The sequence below is a fragment of the Carcharhinus amblyrhynchos genome, chromosome 26 (assembly GCF_965287045.1).
Source record: "Carcharhinus amblyrhynchos chromosome 26, sCarAmb.v2.hapA, whole genome shotgun sequence".
Lineage (NCBI taxonomy): Eukaryota > Metazoa > Chordata > Chondrichthyes > Carcharhiniformes > Carcharhinidae > Carcharhinus > Carcharhinus amblyrhynchos.
The window spans coordinates 25415731-25428482 of record NC_137349.1 but is presented as its reverse complement, the minus strand read 5'-3'; the positions used below and the strand labels follow the sequence as shown (position 1 = coordinate 25428482).

General features: G+C 42.6%; 1 protein-coding gene across 3 annotated transcripts in view; it reads left to right on the top strand.

Annotated features, from left to right (window-relative positions):
• The window catches only part of slc1a6 (solute carrier family 1 member 6), a 122749-nt gene extending 113113 nt beyond the window's left edge, over window positions 1–9636 (top strand). For all 3 annotated transcript variants that reach the window (XM_080213142.1, XM_080213141.1, XM_080213140.1), the window contains 2 exons: window positions 4490–4624; window positions 7596–9636. In XM_080213142.1, coding sequence (XP_080069268.1) covers window positions 4490–4624; window positions 7596–7794 — 334 coding nt within the window. In that variant the 3' untranslated portion in view covers window positions 7795–9636. The remainder of the gene's footprint in view (window positions 1–4489; window positions 4625–7595) is intronic.
• The last annotated feature ends 3116 nt before the right edge of the window (window positions 9637–12752 follow it).

Here is a 12752-nt window from a genome sequence, read left to right as displayed (position 1 = left end):
TTCTACTTCCTTTATTGTTTATTTTTCATGCTTTTGTTGTGCATGTACCTCTCTTGCGCCTCTTGATTCCACCCCCCCCACCTCACTATTTACATATTTGTTTATACTCTCTATATGGAACAAGCATTGAGACCATCCATCACTTATTTTTCATATATGGGACATGGGCATCGCTGGCTGGCCAGCATTTGTTGCCCTTGTCCAGAGGGTAGTTGAGAGTCGACCACATTGCTGTAGCTCTGGATTCTCATGTAGTCCAAACCAGGTAAGGATGGCAGATTTCCTTCCCTAAAGGACATTAGTAAACCTGATAGGTTTTTAATGACAATCAACCATGGTTTCATGATCATCGGTAGATTCTTAATTCCAGATGTTTTTTATGGATTTCAAATTCTATCATCTGCCGTGCTGGGATTCGAACCCAGGTCCCCAGAGCATTAGCTGAGTTTTTGAATTAATTGTTTAGCGATAATACTACTAGGACGTCATTGACAAAGGTGAGGAATGGGACCTGTGACAATGGGCAACCCTGACCCTTTTCAAAGGACATAGACTAGTGATTTGTTTTCATCTTGCTTACAAACATCATGCTTCCTTACAAACACGTACTGAATAAAATCCAGGATGTGGCCATAGCTTCCAACGTCTTTGTGAGCTCAACGCAGGTCAAAACCAATATAAGAAATTTGAGTTTTATGATATTCTTCAATTTCATATAAAGCTAAAACCTGCTGTATATTCATCACAAGAGCAAAGTTTTATTGATTTGTGTTCAATGATTTATTTATGTGTCTGAGCCAAGCGCTGTGAGGGTACGAGTGCTGCCTTATCCTACAGGCATTCACCCTGCATTCTTTCTTTCACTCCTGTCTTATTATTCTCCCCGCCTTCAAAGCATGCCAAATATCCGCAACTATAACCTGCAGTATCCCATTCAAATTGGTACAGTTCCTCCAAATGATTCAGTGGAACCCCAGTCTTGTGGGCGAAAATTACAGGAGTGTATTGGAGAAACACCAAAAATGTGAGGCTGCATGAGCTGGAATTTTGTTGCTGGGCCTTGTTCCGCCAAACAGCCTTTTCTCATCCGTCATCTTCCCGAATGTTCATATTATTCAAGGGGAGGTGATAGCTTAGTAGTATTATCAATTACCTGTTAATCCAGAAACTCACCTAATGTTCTCAGGACCTGGGTTCGAATCCCACCAGGGCAGATGGTGGAATTTGAATTCAATAAATAAATATCTGGAATTAAGAATCTGTTGATGACTATGAAACCATTGTTGGAAAAACCCATGTGCTTTAGGGAAGGAAATCTGCCGTCTTTACCTGTTCTGGATTACATGTGACTCCAGAGCCACAGCAATGTGGTTGATTCTCAGGTGCCCTCCAAAGGCAACTAGGGCTGGGCAATAAATGCTGGCCACCCAGCGACACCAATGTCCCACGATGAACAAAATAAAGTAGTGCTTAAGTGAGTGTTAATTAGTAGAATTACATCATGCAACTGGGCATTACTGTGCTGGGCATTATATACAGGTAAGCACCCAACGCCAACATTCCCCAATGCTGCCCCAACCCTTCTTTCGTTGTGTGAGCAATCTGTACTCCAGTCCCATTACAGCTGAGAGAATATTCATACTGCTTAAAGGTTGTAACTTTTCTGCATGTGGATCATGTAATATATGTAATTGACAAAAATCATTTCTAGGGTAATATGAATGTGGTCAAACTGCCTAATTGTTTCTCCATTTATTTATTATTAAGCATGTAAATACAGCAACTAAGTATAATTTAGGTAAATTGCATCTACTGAAAATATAGTAAGCCCACATCGTAGTTAATGTACTATTCATTTATAGAACACTATTGTGTGGTCCATTCACCATCCTGACTCGGAAATATATGGCCGTTCCTTCGCAGTCGCTGGGTCAAAATCCTGGAATTCCCTCCCTGATGGCATTGTGGGTCAACCCACAGCACATGGGCTGCAGCGATTCAAGAAGGCAGCTCACCGCCACCTTCTCAAGGGCAGCTAGGGATGGGCAATAAATACTGGCCTAGCCAGCAACGCCTATGTCCCATGATTGAATTTTTAAAAATACCAATTTTATTCAGTGTTTTGACCTTCTGGGGCCAGTGTAATCCTTCTCTCTGTGTGCTTGGTTGGGAATGTGCCTTTTCTATTAGAGTTGTCTTAGGAAGTGATGTAAGTAGTCTCATCCTCCATGACATTGACGCATTGGGTCTGATAGATCTCCTTAGTGTCTGGATACCAGTGTCTCCTATTATTTCACAGGAGCTTTCGGTTGGTGCAGTGGATTAATGGCTTGGATCGTTACTTTTCCCAAAGATCTAGCCTTAGTTGCCAAAGGATAAAGTTAAAACTCTATTAAGTTTATTTATTAGTGTCACAAATAGGTTTACATTAACATTGCAATGAAGTTACTGTGAAAATCTCCCAGTGGATAGTAGTATTGTTGCCCTACATGTGAAAGTTTTGAAGTCATGTGCAGTGTATGTCCTATCAGACCATTAATTCATCTTACAATTAGTAATTGTGATTTACGAGTATCAAAGGCCCACACTGATTACATGTGAAAATTCCCTCTCCTGTGAGTGGGAATTTCTGTTTATCTGTATTTGCAGATGACCATTGAGTCTGAAATTCTAGAAGGCTGGGAGGTGGACACCAGCCCTACCAGGGTTTCACCCCATGTAAAATCTAGCCTAAATTCCTGCTTAGGGGAGAAGGGGGAAAAATAAGTAAGACTTTTGTCTGCCCAATTTCTTCCAAAGGTTGCTTGGTCTAAGGCAGTTCACAGGCTAGCCCAGGGGATTTGGCCGTTATAGTCTCCTTTAACAACAAGAGTGACAAAGTGAAAGGTAACTGACCCTGAATGTCCCTTTTTTCAATTGGAAAGAATCCTTTTAAGCATCCTTGAATCTTCAGCCCATTGAAGGCCTCTTGTTTCCTCCACTGGAGAGATTGGGGAGCAGTAGTGCTTTGATGAAGTAAATAATTAGAAGCTATTTCCAATGGTATAAAGATTGTTAACCAAAGGACACCAACCTAAGGTGATTGGCAAATAGACCAGAGGCAAGATGAAGAAGCATTTCTTTTACATAGCTTGCTGTTGAAACTTGTAAGATCCTCAGTGGGCTTTTATAGGGTAGATGCCAGGAGGAAGTTTCCACCTGTGGATGAACACAGTTTAAGAATAACATGGCAATGAAAAGAATCTTTTTCTCTTAAAGGATTGTTAATTTGTGGAATTCTCTTCCTCGGGAAGCAGTGGCGGCTAGGTCATTGAATTTATTCAAGGTTGAGATAGATGTTTGATGTAGGGTACTGAGGAATGGGACAGGAACGTGGAGTTGAGACCATGAAAGTAGACCTTATTGAATGACAAAGCAGGCACGAAGGGCTGAATGGCCTACTCCCATTCCTAAGGCCTGTGTTCCTATGATCTGATAGCAAAATTCAAGAGAGAATTGACTAAATACTTGAAGGAAGAAAAATTGCAAGGTTAGAGGAAAAAAAACTGGGACTGGGACTGATTAAAAATCTCCAGTAAGGAGCAGGCCATGGTGAATTGGATGGCCTCTTTCTGTTCTGTCGCATTCTTTAATTCTATAAAAAGAGTGCTGCTCTGATTTTGCAGCCAGTGTCAGGGCAGTCAACTGTATTGCACCTCAAAGTGCACGGTGGCACAATGGTTAGCACTGCTGCCTCGCAGTGCCAGGGACCCTAGTTCAATTCCTGGCTTGGGTCACTGCCTGTGCCATGTCTGCATGTTCTCCCCCTGTCTGTATGGGTTTCCTGTCACAGTCCAAAAGATGTGTTGGTTGGGTGCATTGGCCATGCTAAATTTTCCTTCAGTGTACCCGAACAGGCGCCAGAGTGTGGCAGCTGAATAATTTTCACAGTAACTTCATTACAGTGTAAACCTACTTGTGACACGAATAAATGAACTTTAAATTTTAAATGCACAGGCTGCTGCCCTGACATCTTAATTGGCCCAATTCCCAGGATGAGGTCGATGTCAATAGCCACAGGTAGCCTCAAGTACCACAGTGCTGCTATTATCACTGGAGCAGGAACACCGGTATATTGAACCAAAAACATAAGAGTTGCAATAAGAACTGGGCAGAATAATCTTCCAAATTCACGATTTCTTTCCCTCTTTGCGGCTTTTGGAAATAATAGATTTCTCTCACTCAAAAAGAGATGCTGCGTCACTTGAAATTTTCAAGAAGTGAGAGCAATAGAGTTTGATCAGGTAAGGATGTGGAGATTAATGGAGCAAAGACAGGTCAATGGAGTTGAGGTGCGGATCAATCATGAATTAATAAAAAAGCAGAACATGCCTGAGGGGCTGAATGGTCTACTGTTCTTCTAATAAAACATTTGATTAATTTCATTTGTGTGAAATCTTTGATCAGCCTGAATATGTTTACAGTCGCTGCTTCCTTTTTCACCCTACAGCATCACTGCCACAGCTGCCAGCATCGGAGCTGCAGGAATACCACAGGCTGGTCTTGTTACTATGGTGATAGTGTTGACATCCGTTGGACTTCCCACGGAGGACATCACCCTGATCATTGCAGTGGACTGGTTCCTGTACGCAGACTCAGTATTATTCTTGCCTTTAAATGTTACAGCGTTTGCACTAAATTATTCAATAGGAAGCTTTTGTGAAGGACCATTCAGTGGGTGGCATGGTGTCACAGTGGTTAGCACTGCTGCCTCACAGCGCCAGGGACCCGGGTTCAATTCATTGCCTTGGGTCACTGAATGTGTGGAGTTTGCACATTTCCCCCGTGTCTGCGTGGGTTTCCTCCGGGTGCTCCGATTTCCTCCCACAGTCCAAAGATGTGCAAGTTAGTGGATTGGTCATGGTAAAATTGCCCCTTAATGTCCCAAGATTTGTAGGTTAGGGAGAATTGGTGGCATAAATACACGGGGTTACAACTTTGGGGCCTGGTTCAGATGCTTTGTCAGAGAAGCACAGCAGATTTGATGGGCCAAATGGGCTCCTTCTGCATTATAGAGATTCTCTACAATATTGGCTTGAGGATTACTTAATATTGGAGACGGTTTTGTTAGCCCAGTTGAACAGAGCTGTTTGGTACAGAACTAGCCAGTGATTTTCTTGGGAATGCAATTTAGAATGATATATTTGAGCTAGTTTGTTAAACTCCAAGTGCCTCATTAAGGGAAGGAGTATTTCAATGATGCCCATTTGTTATTTGATAATAGACTGCACTCAGAAGACATTTTTAGAATACTTGTATTACAAATCAAATGCTCGTGTTTATGCCAGCTGTAACCATAAGACTTCTACTCCAGAACTAGCTGTGACTCTAGCCAAGCAGTTCCAGCACAGCAGCACTGGCATCTGCCCCACAAAGCAAAAAGTTTCCCAGGTTTGACCTGTTCATAAAAAGGACAAATCCACTCTGACAAATTATCACTCCATTAATATACTGTCAATTATCAGCAGTTGATGCAAGATGTCATCAACAGTGGCATTTACGCAGCAATAACCTTTTCACTGGTACTCAGTTTGGGCTCTGCCAAGGTCACTCAGTTCTTGACCTCGTTACAACCCTTGATTTCAACATGGTCAAAATAGCTGAATTCCAGAGATGAGGCAAACGTGACTGCCCTTGGCATCAAGGCAGCATTTGACCAAAAGTGGCATCAAGGAGCCCTGATAAAAGTCATTGGGGGAAAATCCTCCACTGGCTGGAGTTATTTGAGCACAAGATGGTTAAGTTTATTGAAGGCCAGTTACGTCAGTCCCAAAACATTGCTGCAGGAGTTCTGCAGGTCAGCCTAGAGTCAACCATCTTTGGCTGTTCTTTCAATGACCTTCCCCCCATTGTGAAGACAAACACTGTGGTTGCTTGGTATTGATTACCAATCCAGGCTCTTCAGAGATGGTGAAATGCATGTCCTCAAGCAACATGACCTGGGCAACACTCAGGCTTAGGCTAATAAATGAAAAGTACCATTCATTGGTACATGTACCAGGCAATGATCAGATCTGATAAGAGAGAGTCTAACCATCTCCCCTTGGCATCCAATTACATTACCATCACTGAACACATCAAGGCTTCTGCAACAGCACCTTCCAAACCCATGACCTAGAAGAGAAAGGGCAGCAGACACATGTGAAAATCACCACCTGAAAGTTTCCCTCCAAGGCATACACCATCCTGAAATGGAGAAATACGGCCATTCCTTCATCATGGCTAGGTTCAATTCCTGGCAGTGTGGGAGTACTTCACCACACAGATTAAGCAGTTTAAGAAGACATCTCACTACCACCACCTTCCCAGGGACAATGAGGGATGAGCAATAAATGTTGGCTTTGCCAGAAATGCTCTCATCCCATAAATTCATTTTTAAAAATCATTATGTGGTTGATTCTCAGGCACTGGCATTTGAATTATGGGAATAATGGACTGTGACCTTACTGTCTATCCAGAATAAACTAGTGGATCTTTCAGAGCCAATCTAATTGAGTATAAAGAACAGGCTCCCAGCTAAGATTAGAGCTCCCATTGACAATCTTTCAAAGGCATGCAGTATATCATCTCATAGGGCTGAAACTACAATCCATAGAGATAGGAATTATGAGAAAAGATACAATAAATAGTGCAGCATGAGCAAAGAACCACTGCGTTCTTTGATACAGTTGTGAAATTTCTCATTCACAAACTATGCCAAAGGAGAGTTTCCCTGTTTGCAGCACAGTGATTAGCACTGCTACCCCACCGCGCCAGGGACCCATGTTCAATTCCAATCTCAGGTGATTGTCTGTGTGGAGTTTGCAAGTTCTCCCCATGTCTGCGTGGGTTTCCTCCAGGTGCTCTGGTTTCCTCCTACAGTCCAAAAATGTGCAGGATTGGCCATGCTAAATTGACCCTAGTGCAGGGGATTAGCAGGGTAAATACCTGTGGTTACAGGAGTAGGGCCTGGGTGGGATTGTGGTTGGTGCAGACTCAATGAGCCGAATGGCCTCCTTCTTCACTATAGGAATTATACGGTAGTGAACTCTTCTCTCTCCCTGCAGTGGAGCGATTGGGAATGCACAGGAAATGAGGCTGAAAGGACCAACAAGGGCTCCAATGTTCAGATGACCTGGGAGCAGGCAAATAAGTCTGGCATCCTTTACAGTCTGGCATGGTAAAGCTACCCAGTATTTCTGAAATAAGATGGGTCTACATGCCACAAAGTTTCCTTTCAACCAGTTACACTTTGATTGACACCACACACAAAGATAAAAGACTGCAATCCAATCTGTTGTTTTTGTGCTGGAGGTTTGTATCCCCTAGCGGCAGCTCTCATGGATGGAATCAAAGGCCAGAGTTTTATCTTCGGTTGACGCCCTCAGTGAAAGATTATTCTCCTGGTGTAAACAGAGCAAGATTACCAGAATTTAATTCACAATGTATTCCTGGGCATTGTGGTCTTTCTCCATGCCCGGGCTCACGTGAAAAAAAGGACACAGCTTTATTGTTCAGCAGAGGTTATCAGGTTTTCCCAGGAACAGGGGAAATATAATGCTGCTTTTATTTTACAGGGATCGTCTGCGAACTACCACTAATGTACTTGGTGACTCATTGGGAGCGGGCATTGTGGAGCACCTGTCAAGGCATGAACTGCACACACCGGACGCAGAAGTTGGCAATTCCGTCATTGAAGAAAATGAGAAGCCTTATCAGCTCATCTGCCAGGAACATGAAAACCAGAAGCAGTTGGATAGCGAGACCATGATGTGACCCTGAGACTGAGACAGGCTCAGCACTGTAGACATAAAAACCTACCACCCATGTAAATTGTGTGTTTGTGCATTTCTAATCAAACTAGTCAACAAAGCAATGTCTAAAATAGTCTAATTACATCAGCAAGAAATTCACAAAATAGGGGCAGACCTGTATGCATGTGTATCTTCATGTGTGTGCACGTATGAGTGTATTCATGTACATATGGATGTCCATGTTTGTGTGTACATAATGTGTGAATCTTCATGTATGAATGTCTCCAACTGTGTTTGTATGCATTTCTGTGTAGGTCTACATTATTGTGATTATAGGCACACATACATACATATAGACACACATATATATATATCTATATATATAGCCTCCCTCATGCACATATATATATATAAACACACAGACAAACATACACACATACAGAAAAAACGCACACATAGATAAACATATACACATATTGACACAAAAACACACAGAGGTCAGTTTGAGTGTGCCTGGCAGTATTTATGCATATTCATGTGTACAGGTCTCGACATGTGTGTGCCTTTGTACATGCATGTATGTGGAGTTGTCTTCAACTAGAATTTTAAACCAGGTAGATGCCTCAGTAGTACCTTCCTATTTGGGACAAGATCTCACTGTGTGCTGGGTGTAATAAAATTGTAAATATGTTTCTGATTTTGCTGCACCCAATACACAGAGGAAATCTTCTCTCACTGTCAGGAAAGGAATCATTTTCATTAGGAATACTTGATGAAGAAAGAATTCAAAGGGACAGAGATAGGGCCAGGAAATGGGATGGCAGTCGGTAGGTCCAATATGGAGCTGAAACAGTCTCCGACCTGAGACTTCTACAGTAATAGTGTGCCATATTCCTGTACTAAACTGGTTGCATTTTGCAAAGTTTTAATGTCTTGGCAGACATCTAACAAGGAACTGATTTTCTTCATCTGTTGCAACTCATGCCTAAAAGGTTAAGATATGGTGCCGGATCCATTTGCATGTTGAGAAAGGTTTTGATTTTATACGATAAATCAGATGATGGCAAATGGGAATTTTTATTCCCACTGAAAACCGGAGGAAACCCTGAATATTCAGTTCTAATGGGCGTTCATTTCTGCCTTTCTAGACACAGTGTAAGAGGAGGAAAGGGACAAGTGAGGCCTCACACCAGCATGCTCTCATAGTAACATGAAACTCCTGCATTTTTCTTACTGGGGGAAGATTTCCACCATAACCAGGCCAGAGGTGTGACAAAGTAGATGTGATTCTGAGGTCCTGCTGTGAATCTTTGTACTTCAGCATCTCCTACTTCATTCCTGTCCCATTCCCCGAGACATTTTCATTAACCTGAAAGCAGGAAGTCTGCAATATCTCTCCTTTCACAATATTGCTCTGCCCCCAATTATTATCATTTGCGACCAGGAAACCAGAGAAGTAAAATAAAACTAAACATGATGTTATTAACTAGTTGTTGTAGCAAACGCGCCCTGACTCATTAATCAGGTAGGGTGACGCAGATATTCTTTGGGAAAGCCCTGATAATAATGTTATAATAGATCCTTTGAGTAGCTGCAGCTACATGGCATCAATTAGACATCGAATTGTGCGCACACTCATAGCATCAGTAAGCAGAGAGGGTAGAAAACTTTCAGACATTCTAAAAAAAATAACATTTCCGAATCTTCAGATGTTCTCATTGTCAGATGATGTAAAATGTACAATATCTGTGATGTATTTCTAATCTCTAAATATGTGGCATAAGATCAGAAACTTGTACTCAATCCAAACAAGACATTGTACTTCCATATCACTGACTGAGTAAAGTCTCCTCCATTACACTGATTTTGGGTTTGCATCTTCCTACAATTAAATATGTAGTTATGACATATGTTCTGTGTTTTCCAGCATTTTCAAATCGATCCTATCTTTGTGGCACCCAATTTTTAAAAGTTAAGTTTATTAGTCACAAGTAGGCTTACATTAACGCTGCAATGAAGTTACTGTGAAAATCCCCTAGTCGCCACACTCCGGCACCTGTTTGGATACACTGAGGGAGATTTAGCATGGCCAATGCACCCAGCCTGCACATCTTTGGACTGTGGGAGGAATGATGTAGAGATGCCGGCGTTGGACTGGGGTAAACACAGTAAGAAGTCTCACAACACCAGGTTAGAGTCCAACCAGTTTATCTGATAGTCAAATAAACTGGTTGGACTCTAACCTGGTGTTGTGAGACTTCTTACTGTGGGAGGAAACCAGAGCACCTGGAGGAAACCCACACAGACACGAGGAGAACGTGCAAACTCCACACAGTGACCTAAGCCGGCAATTGAATCCAGGTCCCTGGTGCTGTGAGGCAGCAGTGCTAACCACTGTGCTACCGTGCTGCCCCAATTAGTTTCTAATGACATTTAGACAACTATCAAATTGCAAAAGGACAAAGACATGGGAAGACCTGTTGTAGGAATGAACTACCAAGACTGATCTTGTTAGTTTTTGTTACAGTTGCATTCCAAGAGTTATGGTGAAACTTTAGAGAAAGCAGCCTAAGGCTTTCTAGATGAAAATCCTTGCTGCTGACCACAAACTCTGGACTATTAAAGGACTACAATTGCATGGGCTTCCACTGGGATCATACCATGAATCAAGCAGGAACCTGCCACAGACCGTAGGGAAACAGGTATTCACCAATTCTGAAGGTGTCCTTAAGTTTGAAGTTTATTTATTAGTATCCCAAGTAGGCTTACATTAACACTGCAATGAAGTTACTATGAAAATCCCCTAGTCACCACACTCCGAAACCTGTTCAGGTACACTGAGGGAGAACTTAGCATGGCCAAAACACCTAACCAGCATGACTTTCAGACTGTGAGAGGAAACTGGAGCACCCAGATGACACCCAGGTAGACATGGGGAGAATGTGCAGACTCTGCACAGTCACCCAAGACTGGAATCGAACGTGGGTCCTTGGTGCTGCGAGGCAGCAGTACTAACCATTGTGCCACCATGTTGCTGTAAAAGCAATTGGAAATGTTTCTATAGTTTTAAGGACTTTTTAAACTGTTACTTGTGGGCATATCTGTCTCTCCAAATGAAATTTGCTTATCATACTCTTTCAATATTGATCTGGAAGTTCTGCCTATGATTTACTCTTCTGAGTAATAACTCTTGTTTGAACGGCGACAAGGATGCACAATGGCACAATGGTTAGCACTGCTGCCTAACAGCACCAGGGACCTGGGTTCAATTCCAGCCTTGGGTCACTGTCTGTGTGGGGCTTGCACATTCTCCTCGTGTCTGTGTGGGTTTCCTCCGTGTGCTCCGGTTTCCTCCCACAGTGCAAAGATGTGCGGGTTAGGTTGATTGGCCATATTAAAATTGCCCCTTAGTATCCTGAGATGCGCAGGTTAGAGGGCTTAGTGGGTAAAATATGTAGGGATATGGGGTAGGGTCTAAGTGGGATTGTGGTTGGTGCAGACTCGATGGGCTAAATGGCCTCTTTCTGTATTGTAGGGTTTCTATGACTCTAAGTGTTCACTTGCTCAGATTTCAGCACAGTGTGGCATGGAACACAAAGTTTTTTTTTAAATGGTATGAAAAGACTCTAGGAAACAATTTGTTGTCAGTTTTTCTAGGTAATAGCAATCACAATGCACCAATTTCCTATGGAGTTAAAATCGAAACATATGTCACACATTCATTATTCAGGGGCTCCCCACCATATCTTAAAGAAATAGCATTCCGCAAGGACAGCTTTGATCGGATTTCTAATTTGTGAGCAGTTAGCTGTAATCAACCCCAATCATGCGACACAACAGCACAGTGGTTAGCACTGCAGCCTCACAGCGCCAGAGTCCCGGCCCTTGGGTGATCCCAAGCCTTGGGTGACAGTGTAGAGTTTGCACATTCTCCTTGTTTCTGTGCAGGTTTCCTCCGGGTGACTGAAGAACAAAGAGAACAAAAAGAAAAGTATAGGATAAAAGCTAATTACTGCGGATGCTGGAATTGGAAACCAAAAGAGAAAATGCTGGAAAAAATCTCAGCAGGTCTGGCAGCATCTGTAAGGACAGAAAAGAGCTGACGTTTCGAGTCCAGGTGACCCTTTGTCAAAGCTAAAAGGCATAGAAAGTGGGATATATTTATACTGCAGGGGGAGGGAATGAAAGATGAGTCACAGCCACAAAAACAAGTGGAAAGGCTGCTAATGGCAGTCCATAGAGAGAATAGAAGGTCTAACAGTAGAGAAGCTGAAATCAGAGGGTAAACTGTGACAGATGAAGATATGGGGAGAGAGAGGCTGGGTGGAAGAGAGGTAAAATTGAGAAAAGGGGGCAAGGAGAAGCAAAGGGGGAGAAAAAGTAAGGAAAGGGGATAAAATAGGAGGAAAGAGTGGGTGGAGGGAAAGAAAAATAAAAACAATAAATAAAAGGTAGAGAACAGTAAAAAATTAAATGACAACCAAAGGGTAGAGCTAATCATCTGAAGTTGTTGAATTCGATGTTGAGATCGGAAGGCTGTAAAGTGCCTAGCTGGGAGATGAGATGCTGCTCCTCCAGTTTGCGTTGAGCTTCACTGGAACATTGCAGCAAGCCAAGGACAGACATGTGGACATGGGAGCAGGATCGTGTGTTAAAATGATAAGCAACCAGAAGGTCAGGGTACTGATTACACACAGACCAAAGGTGGTCAGCAAAGTGACCACCCAGTCTGCGCTTGGTTTCTCCAATATAGAGAAGACCACATTGGGAGCAGCGAATGCAATACACCAAATTGAAATAGGTGCAAGTGAAACACTGCTTAACCTGGAATGAGTGTTTTGAATGGTAAGCATTGAAGAGATAAAGGGACACCTTCTGCGATTGTTTGGGAAGATGCTATAGGTGATGGGAGAGGTGTTGAGTATAGTGGGGAACTGGGAAAAGTATAGCTCAGGAACAGGCCCTTCGGCCCTCCAAGTC